This window comes from Taeniopygia guttata, chromosome 5 (assembly GCF_048771995.1).
Source record: "Taeniopygia guttata chromosome 5, bTaeGut7.mat, whole genome shotgun sequence".
NCBI classification, from domain to species: Eukaryota; Metazoa; Chordata; class Aves; order Passeriformes; family Estrildidae; genus Taeniopygia; species Taeniopygia guttata.
Genome location: NC_133030.1, coordinates 62366496 through 62386967, shown reverse-complemented (window position 1 = coordinate 62386967; position 20472 = coordinate 62366496). Strand labels below are relative to the sequence as shown.

At 48.2% G+C, this 20472-nt stretch overlaps 1 protein-coding gene across 4 annotated transcripts in view; it reads right to left on the bottom strand.

Moving 5' to 3' along the window:
• FERMT2 (FERM domain containing kindlin 2) overlaps positions 1 to 20472 on the bottom strand; it is a 50955-nt gene that overhangs the window by 9556 nt on the left and 20927 nt on the right. For 2 of the 4 annotated variants that reach the window (XM_030275263.4, XM_032748920.3), the window contains exons 3-9: positions 10194 to 10328; positions 6597 to 6629; positions 5936 to 6161; positions 5724 to 5826; positions 5199 to 5306; positions 3492 to 3626; positions 1861 to 1910 (exon numbers count right to left, since the gene is read on the bottom strand). In XM_030275263.4, coding sequence (XP_030131123.2) covers positions 1861 to 1910; positions 3492 to 3626; positions 5199 to 5306; positions 5724 to 5826; positions 5936 to 6161; positions 6597 to 6629; positions 10194 to 10328 — 790 coding nt within the window. The remainder of the gene's footprint in view (positions 1 to 1860; positions 1911 to 3491; positions 3627 to 5198; positions 5307 to 5723; positions 5827 to 5935; positions 6162 to 6596; positions 6630 to 10193; positions 10329 to 20472) is intronic. The other 2 variants (XM_072930582.1, XM_030275264.4) reach the window with 1 other exon arrangement.

Sequence of the window (20472 nt, the reverse complement as noted above, 5' to 3'; positions counted from 1 at the left end):
TGGAACCACTCTGCTCAGGCTCAGAGGGGGAGCAGCACTTCCAAGGACGTGTCAGTCACGCACACGCCTGAGTGCACTCCTTGTTTTCTTTTTAAACACTCCACAGCACAAAAGGTTCCCTTCTTTTCCACAGAAAACATGGATTTTGCTCGATTCTGCAGGAGAACTGGTGGCCCTGCAAAGTGAAGCACCCTGAACTCATCCCAACACAAGCCCAGAGCCTTTACAGAGCCCCAAATATCAGAATATTTTAACCTTCCCTGATTTCTAAACCTTGTTCTAAGGCTGGATCTGCAGCCTCTCATGCATTTCTTGTGTTTTCATCTCAGAATCAGCTGCTGAGAGTATTTTAGATGGGATATTAAGAAGAAATCTTTCCCTGTGAGGCTGGGGAGGCCCTGGCACAGAAGCTGTGGCTGCTCCTGGATCCCTGGAAGTGTCCAAAGCCAGGCTGGATGGGGCTTAGAGCAACCTGGGATAGTGGAAGGTGTCCCTGCCATGGCAGGGGGGTTGGAACAGGATGGTCTTTAAAGTCCATCCCAACCCAAAACACTCTGGAATTCTGTTATTTTAGCTGGCAAGGGCAGTAACCTGTCTGGCAGGGGAGAGAGAGCCATTCCAAACCTCCACAGCCACCCCAGGCACGTGCTGGGACACATTTACAGGAGTTAAATCTATGGAATACAAGGAACATGCACTGCTCCCCCAGTTCTCCTCCCCAGCTCAAGTGTGACAAGAGGCACATCCAAAGCTGGGACAGCTCCAAGCATTGCACCATTCACACTGGATTTCTGGCACTGAAATTCCACCTGAGCCCCATTTTTAGCAGCAAATGGAATTCTGTGTTCAATCTGACAGCCTCAAACCCCAGCCCCAGGGTTTAGGGGTTGTGCTGAGTGAGAAACCAGCAGCTTCTGGCTGCTCCATCCCCTGGTGCTCCAATTTGCAGGCAATTAGCTGCCAGAGTGGTGCCTAATTTGATTGGCAAATCAGCAGATCAAGGGGAAGAACAAGTTTTTTGTTTGTTTGTTTGTTCAAAGGAGGGAGAAAACACCCACTGAGGGGATGGGCACAGCCTTGAAACTTTATCCTAATTAAGCCAGACCACAAGCCCAGACAGAGGCAGAGACCTCATTAATTCACCTCTGGAGAGGGAGAAGGGGTTTTCAGAGCAGAGAGTGCCAGGTTCTGACTCCAGAACCAAACAATTCATAAAATAAAAGCTTGCTCCAGAGCTACTTCACTGTCTGCAGCTTTTTTCCTCCCCCCACTATCCTGCAGCTCTGCTGTGAAATCCCATCAGCGTTTCCAGCTTCCAGAACTTTCACTGCAGCAGGCAATAAATTGCAAAAGATGGTGGTGGCTGCCAAAAATGCTCCTCCAAGTCCAGACGCTGCCGTTCCCGGTTTCCATGAACCACCAACCAAGTCCAAGCAAGCTAAAAAAAACCCCCCTAAATCCTGAGCAAGCTGGGAGAGGGGCAGAGTCAACTTAACCTGCTCCTTTTGGCATGGAGAGACCGGGATCTTGGCTGGATAGATTTCCTCCAGCCTCCTGCACAACAGGAGAAGTATTTGAGGGAGGTTTTTAGGTTTCACTCCTCATTTTAGGATGGTTTGTTCTCTCCTGGGCATGAAATGTGTTAAAGAAACATCCAAGCACACACTGCTGGCTGTGGGATGCACCAGAGCAGGAAAACACCTTGAATTTTGTATTTAAGAACCAATCAACTTAAGTATTGAATATTTTAAATATCGTAAGGCCGGGAGATAAAAAAAAAAAAGGAAATGAAGAGGCAGGACCATTAATTATTCACAGCCATTACCAGTTCCACAAACAGCTCTTCCCATCAGCACTTACTTGAAGACTTTAATGTAGTCAGCAAGCTCTGGGATGGAAGTGATGTCACCCTGGAAATCAAAGATTATCCCAGTCACTCGGAGCAGTGGGAACAGGAGGGAAGGGATGTGGCACAGGGAACCAGAAGCACCATCAGGGCTTCGGGGTCGTGAAGCTGCTCCTGAGAAAGCCCCAGCCACTTCCCAGAAGAAGCCAGCAGTGAGAAATGCAGGGCCCAGCTCTGCTGGTTTGAAAGCAGAGGACAAGGCTTGATCTTCCTTTGAGGAATTCCTGCTGCTGCCAGAGCCAATTCCCAGCCGCGGGGTCACCACCGGTCACGGCAGCGTTTGCACAGGGAATTTTCTCCTCCCTTCAGTTATTCCTGATGCTCCAAACAACAGGGAAGAGGCACCTCTGCAGAGAATTAACTGGCATTTCTAAGCCTAGAAAGATTTTTTTTTTCCTCCCCCAAAATTTTTTAAATATTGAGTTTAAATTCTCTTTTTTTTTTTTTGCATCAGGGTGGCACTTGCAATTCCCAGGAGCTGGAAGTATAAAAAATTTCCAGGGACAGGGAAAGGGAGGATTGCTCCAGGAGCTACCAGTAGCAGGACAGTTTACTTTCAGTCTGCAATGAGAAACTGTTTACAGATACCAGAGGGAAAAAATGCAGAATCTAAACAAACAATCCAGTAATTGCCCATTATCCGTATTCAATTACTCGAATGCATCTGGAAATGGCTCCTGCTGCAAAGCCCTACGGAAAGGGATGGGTTTTTTTTGGATGAATCTTTGTCCTCTTCACTCCTGTCTGGCAGGGACAGTTCCTCAGTGATGTGTTTCAAATCTGGTTTTGCAAAAGGAATTAGAAAATATGTCTTGGTGATAAAAATTTGTTGTTATTTCTGGTTCATACTGCAAAGCTCTGCTGTTGTTAATGCCAGTAAAGCATCTAAGGATGGATGTGGCTTCAAAAAGATCTGTCATAAACACTTAAAAAATTATATGAAGTGTAAAAGTGGAAAATTTCAGATTTTAGGGTTGGAAAGAGATGGTTTAAATGTGCAAAATGCCTGGAAAAGCTGTGCTGGGCCAAGGCTGACAGGACTGAATCCTTTTAATGCACTTTAATTTTCAGACTTTATATTTTTAAAGGTGGAAAAGCAGTGTTAAAACAATATATCAAGAAAAAAAACCCCAAATGCTCTGAAATACAGTCCTAGGCTAAAATCCAGTCTAATAAAAATAGGATTTCATAAGCCTAAATTAGTTCTGAAAATCCAGCAGCTGCTTTAGGTGCTGTAAAATGTGAATTAGAAACAGTGGAAGAGGAACCTCAACGTGGAAAACTCAGTTACTTGGGAAAGTCAGTAGTGAGGATAAAAAGAAACAACTTAATTTCCATTTAGTTTTCCATTATTTCATCAGGAGGGTGGCTTGGTGCAGCGGGGGGATCAATAAGATCCTGGCTCCTCCTAACTTTTCCAGATGCTGCCCAGGGTTCCCTCTTTCCAGAACTATCCCTTGGTATCTAAAATCCCTGTATTTAAAGAAAATATTACTGGGGTGTGGGCAACTTTGTCATCAGAATTGGAAGAAAAATAGGAAATAAATGAGGTTGGATGCCTGGAAAAACTCCCTGCAGCCCTTACCAGGATTGTTGAGGTCTTGCCACCTTCCAAGGTGATTTCCAGGTCCGAGAGCGCGGCGTCCACCTCGTCCACGTCCTTGTCACTGTGGTTCAGGTGGTTTTCCGAGGACATGATGGACAGCTTGTTGATGTGGTACTGGAAGGCAAGGCCAGGGTCACACTTGGTGCTCCTGTGACCTCAGGATCCCACGGGATCTTGGTGACACAGCCACCACGCTTGGGAGGCGGAGTGGGAAACAGGAGTGGGAAACCAGGAGGAGAGGCAGCAAATTCTGGGAGGGTTTGTGGGTCAGGAGTGACCATCAAGGAGTCTCCAGGCATTGATCCCTGAGGATCTCTGGACCCTGCAGGGCAGAGCTGCTCTTTCCACCGGGCTGAGGTTGGAAGGGACCCCTGGAGCTCCCCTGGTCCCACTCCCTGCTCCAGCAGGGCCACCTGGAGCTGCTGTCCAGGACCACATCCAGCTGGCTTTGGAGTAACTCCAGGGAGGGACACTCCACAGCCTCTCTGGCACTCAGAGGAGTGCACAGTCACCCTCCTGGTGTGAAGATGCTTCCTGATGTGCAGAGGGACCCTCCCGTGTTCCAGGCTGTGTCCATGGCCTCTGCTCCTGTCATTGGGCACCTCTATCCACCCCTTTCCTGCCTCCCACCACGTGTTTATGGATGTTTGTAAGATCCCCCGTCCCTGGAAGTGTCCAAGGCCAGGTTGGACAGGGCAGGAACAACCTGGGAGGGTGGAAGTGTCCCTGCCCGACCTTTAAAGCCCATTCCAACTCAAACCATTGTAGGATTCTATGCCTTTGCATCTGTTTTCACCCCAGAAAACCAAAAACATCCATAAAATCTCACAGGAAGAACCGTGCCCAACCCACTCTGGAACACTTGGATGTAAACTGAGCCATTATATTTCTGCTTTCCTCTCTTTTTTTTCCTGGGAGAGGCCCTTGGAGCAGGCAGCCCTGCTCCTGAGGGGGATATTTCTGCATCCTACAGCTCCAAGGTGTGCCGGACCACACGGAACAAATGCCTGCCAATCCTCTCATGGAAGTCAATAGCAGGTGGAGCATTTTTGTCAAATCACACTGAGTATTTCCTAAACCAGATAAATAAATAGTTCTGGGAAAGCCACAGATTTTCCCCAGCTGGTTTGGGGGCAGAGAGCCAGAAAGGCACAGTTCAGTAACCCCTTGTTTGTACGGAATGGGTTAAGAAGGACAAAACTAGAAGTTAAGACAGATATAAACATGTTTGGTAAAAGCAGGTCAAATTCTTTTTCATGAGGGATAATCAGTGGCAAGTATTTAAATTATCTCATAAACTCAAGTCAGCATCTGGAGATGGGAAATGACCCAACTTCTACCAGCAAGAGAAGGCCAAACTCCCACCAGAGACAAGGTGAGGCTTAAAACATGATTTTAAACTGAGGAAGGGATGGGTTAGATGGGACGTTGGGAAGGAAATCTTGGCCGTGAGGGTGGTGAGACCCTGGCACAGGTTGCCTGGAGAAGTTGTGGCTGCCCCATCATTGGAAGTGTCCAAGACTAGGCTGGAGCACTCTGTGGTTGGAACTGGATGGGCTTTGTGGTCCCTTGCAACCCAAACCATTTTGGGATTCCATAATTTCGTTTATCAGATTAATGAGCAGAGAAGTCTGAGCACAAAATCAAGTCTAACCCAAGGCAGGGGCGCCTGGGGCTGTCTCTCACCTGCAGCGCTGCAAACATCATCATCTCCTCCTCCGTGCACTCGATCTCCTCCAGCAGGATTGCCCACTTGGACTGCTCGTACAGCTGGTTGATCCTGATCGCGTCGTACTGCGGCACAGAAACGTGGAATGCTCGGAAAACTGGGAGCCCAGCCCAACACAAAGCACCCCTCCACTGGAAGCTGTCCCTGCCCATGGCAGGGGGTTGGAATGAGATGGTCTTTAAGGCCCATTGCAACCCAAACTGTTCTGGGATTCTCTGATCTCTCACCTCACACAACCCTTTGATCTGAGACTGAAAATCCTCTGCCACTGACAAGAGGTGGCTTTAAGAACCCTTGAAGCACCTCTAGCAACACCTAAAAACCTGGAGCACAAATCCTGGGTTTGATGGCTGCACAACCAATTTTCAAACTTCCACAGTCTTTGGGAGATTTACCAACACAACGGCACGTTACAGATCCAGGCACCCTTCGCTCCGAAGGATGGAAAATTCAAACTGGGAATGGAACAAGGAGCTCTGTACCTTTGGATTCAGGTCAAAAAAGCTGTAGTACTTGAACCGGAGTAGCAAAGCCTCATTTTCCTTCACCTCCTGCTCCATCAGGGATCGGGACGAGTCCAGCCACCTGCGGATTGCCAACATGGGGTAACACACACGGAACTCCGGCGGAAACTCTCGAGAACGCGATTAAAAATCAGCAGAAAACCCCCCAAATCCTCATCTCCTGAACTCACCCTTGGTTGATTTTGGCCTTATCGAGCAGCGTCTGGGGCTTGTACATTTTGGCTAAGGACTCCGGGGAGGTGACGGGCTGGCTCACGGCCAGGATTCCCGGGTTGCCCTCGGACAGGGCGCTGTCGCCGAACCAGGCGGACGTGGGGGACAGGGGGCTGCCGTCGTGGGCGTCGTAGGTCGGCGTCATCGTTTTGCTATAGAGTCCTGGGCTTGAATAGATATTTCCTACCAGCGAGGGGAATAAAAGCCGGGAATTAGCCTTGGGCCAAGCCCCGCCTGCTCCCGGCCACGCCAAACCCGGAGCCGGCGGATGGAAAACCTTCAAACCTTCCCTTCTCATCTTTTTGCAATGGGAAAACGCTGCGCTGCTTGTTCTCCCGTGAAAAGCTGTCCCTGTCCTCTCTCTCGGCTCTTCTCCAAGAGCAAAACTGATGGAAAACTCATTCCAGCCCAAATGATGGGAAAAGACTCACAGTGGGAAGCTCCTGCCCCCTGAGTTTCTGTGGCAGCTGGGACATGAGTGGCCCCCGACTTACCGGTATTACCTGTTGCTTAAAGATTTTGGAAGTCAAAAGTTTTAGAGGAGCAGGAAAATAAACTAAGGGTGCAGCCAAAGAGACCAGAGGCAGAGGGCAAAAGTCCTATTGAGGTGGAGCTCACCTTTGACGGGGCCGATGTAAAGAATATCGGTGCCTATAGAGAGGGAAAGAAAGGAGGGAAGTGAGAAGGCGAGAGAAAGTCACCCGGAGAGCAGGAGAAGGACAGAAGCCAAAAATGGGCATTTTTGGAAGAGGGCAGAACAGCACAGGTGAGGTTGCACCACCCTAATGGAGCGTTTGCAGCAGCGCTGGTGGCAGCAAAGCAACTGAAGTGACTTCCCGTTATTTTATTCCCGTTACGAGGACAGCTGGGCATGGAAATGTGGCATTCCCGGATGGAAAAGCTTGCTGAGGTGGCCACACAAATTCAGGATTAATGTGCTGAGTGGTGCAATGTGGTGCCAGACTGATCCCAAAGCAAATGTTACCCCCAGGCCTTTTGAAGCTTCACAGCTCGTACCGACTCAAAGCAGACATAAAAACACCCAGACATTTAAAAATTATTAAGACAAAAAAACCCCAAATCCAGCTCAGTATCTCATAGCTCAAAATAGCTGAGAGTTTAACAGAGAGGTTGTGGCTGTCCCATCCCTGGAAGTGTTCCAGGAGAGATTGGATGGGGCTTGGACAACCTGGTCTCTGGAAGGTGTCCCTGCCCATGGCAAGGGGTGCAAATGAGAAGTGCTTTAAGTCCCTTTTAAGTCCCTTCCATCCCAAACCATCCAATGAAACAGCCCCTCTTCACCTCACAGGGACACTGAATTTTTATTTAAATCCAGATTTTCAGAGTAAGGGAGGATCAACCACCATCTCCTAAAGGCAGGACCCCTGTGTGCTCACATCGGGCAGAGAGCTCACCCAGCATCACCTGGGCACAAATCTGCCCACCACAACCAGAAGGTCCAACACCACACTGGATTTTTGGGAAATGCTGTGTCCTTCCTAAATCCTGAGCCTGCAATCCAAGGCACCCAAGCTCTCCCTCCCAGAGCTCTGCTGAGGGCGTTGAAGATGGTGACAGAGTTGAGATGCCACAAACAAAACTCCTGTGCCACCTCCTGCTGCTGCCCCAAGCCACCACCTTGAGCCACGCTCCAGCTCCTTGCTCCAAAGCATCCCCACACCCTCATGGCCAAGGAATGACAGAAAACTGAGCTAGACTGGAAAAGTCCAAGACCAAACCAATGGAAAAACCTTTTTAAACCCTCAATTTTCACAATGGGAATCTCAAGGAACAGGAAGCATGGCGAGGATCAGCAGCACCAATGTCAGTGACAGCCAACATCATGGCCAGGAAACTCCAAATAATTACAAACCTGATCCTAAGCTGCCTGGCAAGGTGGAAAATATAAATGAAAACTACCAAACAAGGATGCTTTTAATGCTCCTGCTCATTTTGCTGGATGAATCATTTGAAGACCTGTGAGCACCATGGGTACCTGTCACCAAGACAGATCCAGCAAACCAGGCATGAGCAAAAATGCAGCAGGGATGGTCAAGGGATGGAAAAATCCACCTTCATTTGCAAGGGAAAGGCCAGGATAATTTCCAGGTTTTTAGACTTTGGGAGCTGGGAATCCATGATCCTTAGGGTCCCTTCCAACTTGAGCTATCCTGTGATTCTGTGATCATAAAAACAGCAGGAAGGTGCTCTCCCCACGGATTGTTACAGCACTGGAGCAGAGAACTCCAACAACTCCAACAAAAACCAGCCACAAACCCCATGACAATCCATAAAACACATCCCAAAAGAGCTCTTCCCTCCTCCCCATCCACCTTTGCTGCAGCTTCAGCCTTCACATGGCTCCAGCACACAAGGCTGAGCATCAACTGGAACAACAAAAGAAAATCCCACTTTTTACCCCAAATTTAGGGTAATTTTTTTCCATGAATATCCCCCACATTCCTTGGCTGGGTGTCTGCTCCATCAGAGCAAAGCTTCCCCTGCACTGTTCTACTCATCTCTCTCTCCAAACACCTGAAACAGCTCAAAAGAAGCTTCCCTTAAAAAAATTTGCCCCAGGCAGGCAGTGTCATGGAAAGTTCCAGCAGAAATAGCTACAAATTTGGCTAATTTATATAAACAAGTGACTACAGGTCTTCTAATGGAAAGTGTTGGGCAACACATCCTGTGGGTGTATTGACAACTCTGCCCACTGGGATTTAAATGGTTTCACTGCCAGGTTTGGGGTACTCAGTGACAAAACACTCCCAAGACATTGAATTCAGCACCTCCTGAATTATTAATTAGTTTTCCAGAAGCTTTCAGCACACAAACTGATGTTGGAACAACATTAGAAATAATTTATTCAGATGAAACCCACGACTTTTATCGGATGGCACCTGAACAGGCAGGAATTCAACCTGCTGTGAGTGATTTCATTCACAAGGAGAGCAAAACCAGCCAAATGACTCACTGGAAGAGCCATAAATAATTAAAATAAACCCCAGCTTTTGCATATATTTCCCCCAGAGAAGGCCAAGTCTTTCCTATTAATCTGACAGAGATGCTCTCTGTGAACACTGGCTGTTGGAAAGGCTTAGAATGGACTTTGAAGATGAAAATGCCAAATGGAAATGAAAATTGACTGGAGCCTTGCCCAAATTCTCTGAGCCAGGAGTGGAAGAGGACAAGCCCAGAAGTATTTTTAATTTTAAGAGGGGAGAAAAGAGTGGGATCAGAGCAGAAGGAGGATTATTTTTCCTCGTTCCAGACCCATGGTGCACATCACTCCACGCAGCCAAAACCTTCCTTTCTGCAAGCCCTGTGCCACCACTGGCATTAACCACACTCCATGACCTTCCCTGCAGCTGATTTAACATCAATTAATACAACTTTACAATCCAAAGGTAATTTTTTTTAAATTAAAGCTGCCCTGCTGCCCTTGGATTGCTGGATTTAAACCCAAGAGCTTTGGCAGCCAGACACGTCTCCTGCTCACCACCGTGGCTTTCTCCACAAATCCATTTAGGATAAAGTGCTCCCACTTGGCCAAAATCATGGTTTAAACTCCTGCCATTTGCCTTCAGACACCAGACTTCCAGCAGCCATGGAAAAAAGCTGAAAAACCCCTCTGCTTGCAAACACCTGCATCAATTTGCTGCCTGTGACACTCCATCAGGGATGTTACTCCACCAGAAATTCCCTTCCCAATCCTGCTCTGGATCAGGAATCCAGGCTGGCCAACCAGCCCCCAGCAATAAAAGGGTTTATTTAGCATCACAATCCACAGCTACACCATTCATGTAAGGCAACACTAAAGCAATTAATAAAACACTGCCCTTGCTGGGCTGTAAATACAGAGTAGAACGGTGGCACAGCCTAAACCACGCCAGGAACGTGACATGAGGAACGATTTTCCATATAACTCCTTTTATAACAGGGCAAGAAAATCTCTCAGCAACACCATCTGAGTGCTCAAGTGGCCACACTTGGGCTCTGGTTTGTTCTGTGAAGCCTGGGGTGGTTTCTCTGCTCCCCAAAAATGCGTGACAGCTCCAGCTCCAGACATGCATCCGTGCGACCGAGTGCTGCAGCCCGCCAGGACTTGTGCCATGGATTTGGGGTCTGTTTCTTGCACAGACCCTCAGAAATTCCACCAGCCCCACGTTGCTGTGCCAGTTTTCCCCCTGCTCCCATTTTTTTTGCCCAGCTCACCCGACCCCGGCGTGATCAGCGGCCCCTCCAGCTCGAAGGTGTCATCTTCACACTGATCGTCCAACTTCTTCTTTTTTTTCTTTGATGGATCTCTGGGTTTCCTCAAAAGGGAGAGTTCTTCTGGGTGCCTGATGTCTGGAGGGGAAAATGGAGCACTTTTATCATGGTGGGATGGGAAAAAGGAGGAAAAAGGGGGGAAAAGGGGGGAAAAAGAAGAAAAAATGGGGGAAAAGGAGAAAAAAAGGGGGGAAAAGGGGGGAAAAAGGGGGGAAAGGGAGGAAAAATATGGGGAAGGGAGAAAAAAAAGGGGGGAAAAGGGGGGGGAGAAGGGAAGGAAAAAGTGGGGGGAAAAGAGGGGAAAAAGGGGAAAAAAGGGGGGGAAAAGGGGGAAAAAAGGGGGGAAAAAAGGGGAAAAAAAGTGGGGGGAAGGAGGGAAAAAAATGGGGGGGAAAGGAGGGAAATAAGGGGGGAAAAAGGGGGGTAAGGGGGGAAAGGGGAAAAAGGGGGGGGAAAAGGGCAAAAAAGGGGGGAAAAGGGGGGGAAAAAGGGGAAAAAGGGGGGAAAAGGGGGGGAAAAAGGAGGAAAAAGGGGGGGAAGGGGGAAAAAAGCGGGGGGAAGGGGAAAAAGGGGGGGAAAAGGGGGGAAAAGGGGGAAAAAAGGGGGGGAAAGGGGAAAAAGGGGGGGAAAAGGGGGGAAAAAGGGGAAAAAAGGGGAAAAAAAGGGGGGGAAGGAGGGAAAAAAAGGGGGGGGGAAAGGAGGGAAATAAGGGGGGAAAAAGGGGGGGAAAAAAGCATATCCTTCCATTAGGAACAACATCCAGCAGTGCCCAGTTATCTCCCCTGGATGAACTTCCTGCTCTGTAATGGTTAAAAATCAAGTTGAGGATAATTTCACTGTAAGCCTGCTGGAAACAAGTGGTGTCCTTGGTTGGAAAAGTAACATAACATTTGGATAAAATGTGGAATTTCCCAGGCACAGCCACTCAAATGTAGATGTGAGCACTGGTAGAGCCTGTGACAAAGCCTAGTAATACCTTAATACATTGAATATAAATAATAAAAATAATAACCCCCACATGAATAATATAAAATGATAAATAATATAAAATAATAATACACAATAATATAAAAATAATATAAAGAAATAGAAATTATAGAAATAGAAATCACATGTAAATCACACACCTTAGCCACGCAGGTAACAGGCCAGACCCTCTCACTTCCATAGGTGCAATCCAAGAGTTAAGCCATTTATTTACACATCAGACTGGATGTGTAATGTGTTTTAAGTCTATAATTTACCCATTTTTTACAAGAGATTTTGGCCAAGTGTTTCCTTTTCACAGCAAACCTCTCCCATTTTCCTGCCTGGCACCAACCTGAACGATGTAAAACCCATTTAAAACGAGGAGCATCCTATTGTGTTTGTGATTTGAGCCATGGGAATATGGGGAGCAAGGAAAAAGGGGATTTTCATTTCCCACCAAGGCAGTTCTTTGGGTCTGCTGCACTCAATTCCAAGTGGGAAGGAGTTTCCTGGGAAAGCAGAGCCCACTGTCCTTTGTACCACTGAAACCCTGGAGGGGCTGGAGCAGGACCAGGAGTCCCTGTGCTTGGTCAGTGTGTGGGGGCTGACCTGGAAAAGGATTCACCTGGGCATGGAGACATCCAAGTGCAGTGGTGAAAGCCTTGGAGAGCTCTGAAATACAGCCTGGATTGGGAAAAGAAGGGATGGGAGAGCTGGGGGTGCTCACCTGGAGAGGAGAAGCTCCAGGCAGAGCTCAGAGCCCCTTGCAGGGCCTGAAGGGGCTCCAGGAGAGCTGGAGAGGGACTGGGGACAAGGGATGGAGGGACAGGACACAGGGAATGGCTCCCATTGCCAGAGGGCAGGGATGGGTGGGAGATTGGGAATTGGGAAGGGCTGGGCTGAAATTCCCAGTGAAGCTGTGGCTGTCCCTGGATCCCTGGAAGTGCCCAAGGCCAGGCTGGACAGGGCTTGGAGCACCCTGGGATGGTGGAAGGTGTCCCTGCCATGGCAGGGCTGGAACAATATATTTTTTCAGATCCCTTCCAATCCAAACCATCCTGTGATTCTCGGATGATTCTGTGGAGATTCTGGACATGCCTGAGCCTGGAAGGAGTTCTGGAGTCTCCTCTGCAGCTGGCTGTCCATGCTGAAGCTCCTGTGCTGTTTCTTGCTCTGGTTTTCGTGCCTATCACCCCAAGATGCTCAGCAGAGCTTTCCCTTTGGAATGCCCTAAGGAAAGCAGCAGGAGAGATCAGGAGTCAGGAGAAGTCCCAGGGCTGGGATCTCACCACGGGCTGGCAGCAGTGGGAGCTCCCTGAGCACTCCCAGGATTATATTTATTGGAAATGCAGGTGAACCCAGTGGGAAGAAATGCTGATGTCTGACTCAATTCAGAAGGCTGAATGATTTCTTTATTGTAACTATGCTAAAATACATTAATATACTATTTAAAGGAGATACTAAAACTAAAAACTTACTTTTTCTAACTCCCATATCTGACTCTCTCCAGAGTCCAGCCCCAGGTGGGTTGGATTGGCCATCAGCTCAAACAATCCTCACCAGAATCCAACCAAGCACTCACTCCAGGTAAACAATTCTCCAAACACATTCCACATGGGAAAAACAAGGAGCAGCAATAGAAATTGTTTTCTCTTTCATTTCTCTCTGTGCTCCTCTATGAAAACACCCTGCGAGAGAGAAGAATGTGCCTGCCACAATAATTAACAGTGGAATTTGGTCCCCAGCAAGTGACACAGCCCCACACTGCCCACCCACACTTCCTGCAAACCTGCTGGGAAATCCCACACTGGGAACGTGCCCCATCCAGGTCATTCTCAGGGGTGGATCCCACTAGCCCTGGCATTCCTGAATCCAGAGGCTGCACACTTCTGCATTTAACTGTCTTTTATATTGTAGGTGTCCCATCCCATTTCCTAGCTTTAAGTTTTATTTTTATTTATATTCCTGTAGTTACTTACATACAATATTTATATATTTATATATGCGTAGATATAGTGATATATATGTATTTTTAGAAAGCATAATTTATTTTAAGCTTTATTTTTATTTATATATATTTATTTCAATCATATAATTGAATCCCAGAATGGTTTGGGTTGGATAGAACCTTAAAGTCCACATTGTTCCACCCCCTGCCATAGGCAGGGACACCTTCCACTATCCCAGGTTGCTCCAAGTCTTGTCCAATCTGGCCTTGAACACTTCCAGGCTAAAAACAGATAGATTTAGATATCTGTATGGATTTTAAATCTTTAAAAAAATATATATAGATTTTTAGAGATTTATATTTTAGATACAAACTTTTTGAACTTATAGTTTTATTTCTGTATGTAGAGATATTTATTCCTATATTATTTACCTATTTTACTCATTTTTATATATAACCTTTCTCTAATTTCAGCTTTAACTTATTGATTTATTACCAATCCACACACATCATCCCACTAAACCCCATCCCTGCCCCCACCACCCACCCTTCAATTTTCCCTGCCCAACTTTTTGACCATTTCTAGCAATAAGCACCCAGGGCTGAGCGCAGCCAGCTCCACACATTCCCATTTATCCCAGCCAGCTGACCTCAGGGAGCAGGAATCTGCTGGGACAACCAGGGGACAAGAAGCAGCACAGCCTAAATCGAGGAGTTCCCCTGGTATTTTGGAGCAAGGTTGAGGCTCTGAGGTTTATTTATGGTGCATTAGCAACTCTCAGCTGGGAGTGCTCAGGGAGGCTCCGGGCCAGGCTGGGATTCTGGAAGCAATCCTGGAATCATCCCAGGGCTTGACCATCTGATAGCAAAGAGACTTTTTATAGCCCCTCAGTTGTTCCTGATGCTCCTGCTGGATACAAATGATGCAGGGCAAGTTTGGGCAGCTGCTTGGAAGCAGCACATGGCTGCAGGGGATGGAGCAGGCAGCACATCCTCGGAATGCCAGCAGTGATCCCACGGATGAGTGGCAAATTCCTCCCAACTGCATCCATCCACAGACTCCAGGACTTTACAAACCCACCAAGGCAGCTGAGGGAATGGCTTAAATGGGATTTTGGGAAGGAATTCCTGGCTGGGAGGGTGGAGATACCCAGGCACAGGTGCCCAGAGAAGCTGTGGCTGCCCCTGGATCCCTGGAAGTGCCCAAGGCCACATTGGACAGGGCTTGGAGCAATCTGGGACAGTGGAAGATGTCCCTGCCCATGGCTGAGATTTAACATCCTTTCCAACCCACACCATTCTGGGATTGAGACAGTTTTGGAGCTCAAAATATGATTAGAGAGGTGGCTTTGACTCTCCAAATTTTCCCGACTCTTGAATGAAGCCATTTTGCTGCCTGCAGCATCCTCTCTTCCATTTGCCTGCAAGATCCTGCCTGAACAGAAGTCCTCGGCCTTTTTTTCCAGTGTAATCCCTAATTTCTCATCCAGCCCAGCTGTGCCCATTTATCTCCCATTTAAGACAAACTCCAGAACTGGGATTAAACCCTCTTCCTTCCCAAAGCATCATTTGCACCCTGCAAACTGACTTAAAAAAAAAATAAATCTTCCTTACACAGTGTAAAATTCCCATTTTATGCTCTTTTGCACTAAACCCACCAAGTAAATCTTGTAGCTGCTGAATCTTTATCCACCCAGGTGTGTTGTGATGGGGATCCCAGAAGGATTTGGGCTGGAAAGGACCTTAAAGCTCATCTCATTCCAAGCCCTGCCCACACCTTCCACTATCCCAGGTTGCTCCAAGCCCTGTCCAGCCTGGTCTTGGGCACTTCCAGGGATCCAGGGGCTCCTATTTCCACAAAAAATCAGATTTATGGTTTTCTTACATCACCCACATATAGAACATGACATCAACTGGGAGGGTTAAGTATGGACCAACTTCCCCCAAAACTGAAATTATTGGAAATCACACTATTTTCAGTATTCAGTTCTCATAAATACAGATAATAATCTGAGACACAAAGAAATTTTTGATGTAGAAAGAAAATTAATGTTGCAAAGAAACTTCCGGCATCCAATTTCCTTCCCCGTTTCACCTCCTTAATTACTGAACATAAAAACTCCATCAATTTACTTGTAGCACAGACAGCACTGAGGGGAAATCCTCTCTTTAATGCTGATCCAGCCACCCTCCTTCAGGAAATGTGGTTTAAAGTGGGATATCTCTGGGAAGTGGGATTTCTCTGCACTCCATCACTGCTCCCTCCAACCAGTGACTCAGAAAAATTACACCCTTTGTGCATCACTCTGACGAGTCTTAGAAAAATGAAACCTCCAGCCTCATTTTTCTTCCATTTCAGACTTAAAACCAAAAATAAAGTTTTTTGTTTTTTTTTTCTTGGAATGAGTAAATTCTGTGGATGGTTTTCACAGCGTAAGTTTACAGAATGAAGCATCCGACTTATCTGCAGCATAAATTCTCTGGAGATAAAGTTCTGCGAAACAAACCAGAAGGGAAAAAAAAACCCAAAAAGAAACTAAAAAAGGAACTTACATAAGATGAGGAGTGTCTGGAGATAAGGCTGTGGCTGTTGGGCACGGGGCAGTATCTGATGGAGCAGGTCCTCTCCCCCCCAGCACATGGTTTGTACATTCAGTACATTTTATTATGGGTTCTTCAGATGCCCAGGAACTTAAATATTTATCTGGGCAAAAGCCAAGCTCTCCACTCACTGCCTGGGGCCCTGCAGCTCTCTCAGGACATCCCACAAAGCCTCTGGAGATGCCCAAGGAGTGCTCTGGGTGTGGAATCAGCTGGGGCTGCCCCTGGCAGAGGTTTTGCTGGAGCATTCCCAAATTGTGGGTGGAAAATCCAAGTGCCTGTTGACTTATGGATTTGCCAAGGGAGCAATGATGTGCAAAACCACCCAAAAATGGGGTCACTGGAGTTTGGAGGGGTGTGAATGTTTGTGCCAGGGGTTCCCAGAGCTGAAATTGGGCACCAGCAGCCCAGAGAGACCCAGGAGGAGAAGGAAAAGGAGGAGGAGGAGGATGCAGGCAGCGGTGATGGAGCCAAGCATTACTGCAAGGCCAACAAAAAGAGCCATTGGAGAGGCAGAGTCAACAAACACTTGAATGTTTGGATGTTTTTTTCCATAAGTGGGACGAAATCCCCAGGCTCCTGTTATCTGGATGCTTCCTGGAGCACAGGCAGCACTGCAAGCCTTGCCCCTGAAGTGGCTGAACTGCAGCTCGAGTCCAATTAAACTCCATTAATTTAATCCCACCAACAAGAGAAAAACAATCCACTTACACCATTCCCTCTGCACTGGCCTATAAAGAGCAATGCAACTAATTCCAAGGAAGGCTTGGCCAGCGGTGTCCTCATGTCTTCAGGATGGAATTCTATTTAAAGGGTCTCTGTCAACAGCAGAGTAAGGATGAAAAAATCCACTGACTCACACGGTGACATAAAACCTGACGCTCCTCCACACGCAGAACACCACTGGGGTGGGGACAGAGGGGGAGAATGGAAAGGATTTTTTTTTTTTCCCCATCTCAGACACTCTGTAATTAAATCTGGTTATTTCCCTGAGCCCAGTTCCTGGGGCTGGTCTGACAATAAAAGGGGAAAGTGCTGCAGCTGGCAGCCAGCACTTGGGCCCTGCAGTTGAAAAGCTGAGGACGTTGCAATTTGGCCAGCTCTAGAAATGGGAAGATTTCCTTCCACACCCATTCCCTGGACATATTTAGAAATTGCTGTGCCACTGCCAAAGCTCTGTGCTCGTGGCAGGGAAAGGCAGCAGATCCATCCTCGGGGTTTCACCGCCTCCATCATCCCCAAGCATCCTCCTGAGCATCCACAGCCTCCATCCCCACATCCCAGAGTCACTCACGTTGGAAAAGACATCCAGGATCATCAAGTCCAACCTGTCAATCATCCCCACCTTGTCACCCAGCCCATGTCCACTCCTTCCCTGGACACCTCCAGGGATCCACCACATCCCTGGGCAGCCCCTTCCAAGGCCTGCCCACCCTTTCCATGAAGAAATTCCTCCTGAATGCTGCTGTTGCTCCCCAAATTCCCCCTGAGATGCTCATGTGTATCTACCAGGACTCCATGATTTTAGGGAAAATGCTCCTTTATTTACCAGCAGGGTGTGAAGGAAGAAAAGAAAGTTTAGGAAGTTGGCAGTGGCCAGGGATGGTGGGATTCTTGTCCTCTGCAGGGCCAGGAGCTGGACTTGATGAACCTTTTGGGTCCCTTCCAATCAGGATATTCTGTGATTCCACAAACTCCAGGCAGCTTTGCCTCCTGGAAAGCAGCTGGGCCAGGGATGCAGCTCCACGTGGCTGTCACAGAGCACTGGGAACGCTGGACATTGTCCACCAAAGGGTTTCAGCTTTGCAAAAAAACCCAAAAAACAACAAAAAACCCAAAAAAACCAACAAACAGTGGCTTTTTATAGAAGTCTTTTTGGCAACGGAGGGCGTGGAAATATTGCAAATACTTCAGGAGTCAGAGGACGTTCTGTCCTGGAGCGGGGAGCGTTCGGAAAGGGAAAAAAAAAAAAACAAACCTGTAAGGTCACATTTGGCACTGGGATGGTGTCACCTTTTCTGGGCTGGCATCCTGCCACTCCCAAATGCCACTGCCACCAAATGCCACTGCCAGCTCGGCTCAGGTTGCATTTGGTGGCTGCAGGCTGAGGCAGGGAAGGTTGGCTGGCACCTTCCCACCATTCACTGAGTCTTGGGAACCTCCTGATTTTTGGGACAACAGGAAGCAGCTCATCACACCTCATGGGACTCTCTGCACCCCACAAGCTCCTCAGGATGAGACCACCCTCACCCTGTGCTAGAAGGGGAGCTGGAGACCAGAGCAAGATGGAATGTGGGCATGGAAATGCCACAGCTGGGCACAGGATGCTCCCCAGTCACTCCCCAGTTTTGTTTTCCAAAACAGGTGACTAATTCACATGGATTACCAGGCAGGAGCTGGCTGTGAGGCTCCATCAGACTCTGGGGAAATAAAAGAGCCTGAAGGGAATTTCTCTGTCTTACACAGCCTCAGGATGGGTAGGGAGGGATTGGTCATGAATTTTGGAGTGTTTCCTCCCAGAGCTTCCTCCTCCCAGCTCTGCCACTGAGTTGTTCTCTCTGTGCTCCCATGAACATCAACCAGAATTTTCCCTGCTCCTCTTCTCAGGCTGGAGGGCAGCAGAGGTCCCAGATCTTCACAGCCAGGAGAAGAGGAGAGGGATGGGAGCTTTTCTCCTGTCACAGCATCTCCTCTCACCCTGCAGCTCCAACATAAGTCGTGTCCCCAGGAGAAGGAGCATTGCTGGGGCAGGAAACGCCGAGGCCTGGGAAAAAACTCCCACAGTTTCATCTTGCTGTTTGCTTTTCCTGTCCCACGTGCCCACAGAGCAGCAGCAGAGCCTGCTGGAGTCCCTTGGAGCTCCTGGGATACATGGAAAAAAATACAGGCAGAATGCTGGAAGGAAGCAGCTGTAAGACATCCACTGGGCTGGAATCAAGTGAAGCCATCCCAGAGTCCCAGAACAGTTTGGGTTGGAAGAGACCTTAAAGATCATCCAGTTCCCTGCCATGGCAGGGACACCTTCCACCATCCCAGGAAGCTCCAACCCAACCTGGCTTTGGACACTTCCAGGGGCAGCCACAGCTTCTCTGGGCATCCTGTGCCTCACTGCCCTCACAGCTGAGAATTCCTTCCTGTTCACATAGAAAAAGAGGATTTTTCCATTTGTTTTGTTGGATGATGGATGAGCATCTCCTACCTCCCCAAATCCCACTTTCAATGAGAATATTCCCACTTACGCCAATAAAATGCTGAGTGCAGCTGACACCTCAGGTTTGAGCTTTTTGTATTTGTCACACTCTGTGCTGCTTTAGTGTGTGGGTCTGGGCTCCATACCAGGGGATGCTGAGCTCTCTGCACAGAGCAGGACACAAAACAATTCCTGCTCCAGCTGGGCACCAAGGACAAATGATCCAAATCTCAGCCCAGGAGCACAAACACCGTGGGCTGGAGAGAGAAAAACAAGCAGGATGGGACTGCCTGGGCTAAAGCTGGAATGGGACAATGAACTCCAAGGTGCCAATGGAGCAGAACTGATCCCAGGGAGAGCCCCCGGGAGCGCTCGTGCATTTTGGGACCATTTTGGTTCATTTGGGTGCAGCCCTGGCTGGGCTCTGGTGCTGCCTGAGGTGGATCCATGGAGGAGATCCTTTAATAAATCCCTGATTTATTCTGTAACTCCATCCAGCCCCTGCTCTAGGGCAGACTTCACAAGGCATCACAACCTATTAAATTTGCAGTTGGATATTTGATGGGCACTTTTCTGGGTGGAATTATCTCCCAGTGGGATAATGAGTGCATTCCATCCCCACCCCCGTGTCCCACTGCCAGCCAGGCAGGAAGCACAAATCCCTGCTGCTCAGGGTAAAAAAAAAAAAACAAAAGGAAGTTTTACTTTCTCTTTCTCTGGTCTTTAATTGCAGATCAAAGCTGGCCCTTCAGGCTGGAGCTGCTGCCAGCAGCTGCTCCTGGGCAGGATTCCAGGCCACCCTTTGGATGAGGGCTGCCCATCCCATGCACTGCCCACTCCTCTCTGTGCCTGCCAGGGTCAATCCCTGCCTTTAACCTCCTGAGTGGCTGCTCTGGGAATCAAGGGGCTGCAGCCCAGCCACTGGGAACGAGATTGGGTTTTTTTCCAGCTTCACACGACCTCCAGGAAAGTGAGGGATGTGTGAGTGGCTCCAGCATCTTCCCACTGGGAGCCCCGGGGCGCTGCCCTTTGGAAGAACTTCTCTCTGCACAAGAGAACAGAGACTTCTGTTTAAAATAATCAACCACACTCTGCAAGGGTCACACCTCTGGGTGACCATTCAAAGGGAACAGAAGCAAAGGGCAGCCCTAAATAATTCATCCAGGGCTGTTCCTGCTTGTGCAGAGAGGATTTTATAAATGCAACCAGCCAGAGTCCTGAGAACATCAGGAATTACCTCAGTTACTGAGGTGTGTAATTAAATGATCCAGGAGCAACGACAGCACACAGGTACAGCCAAAATATGAGGCACAGCTCTGTCCTAAGTTCCCTGGAGCTCAGAAATCAAGGGATTTCAGAGACAAGGACAATGCTGGGATCACTTTCCCTTCCACCTTGAAATTTCTGCTCAGTTTTCCTTGGAGAGGCAATTAGCTTGATTAAAATGGAATATGAGAGCTCTGTGCAGGGATGCTGAGGAGGGCAGGGAGAGGCAATGGAGAAAAAAGGAGCAG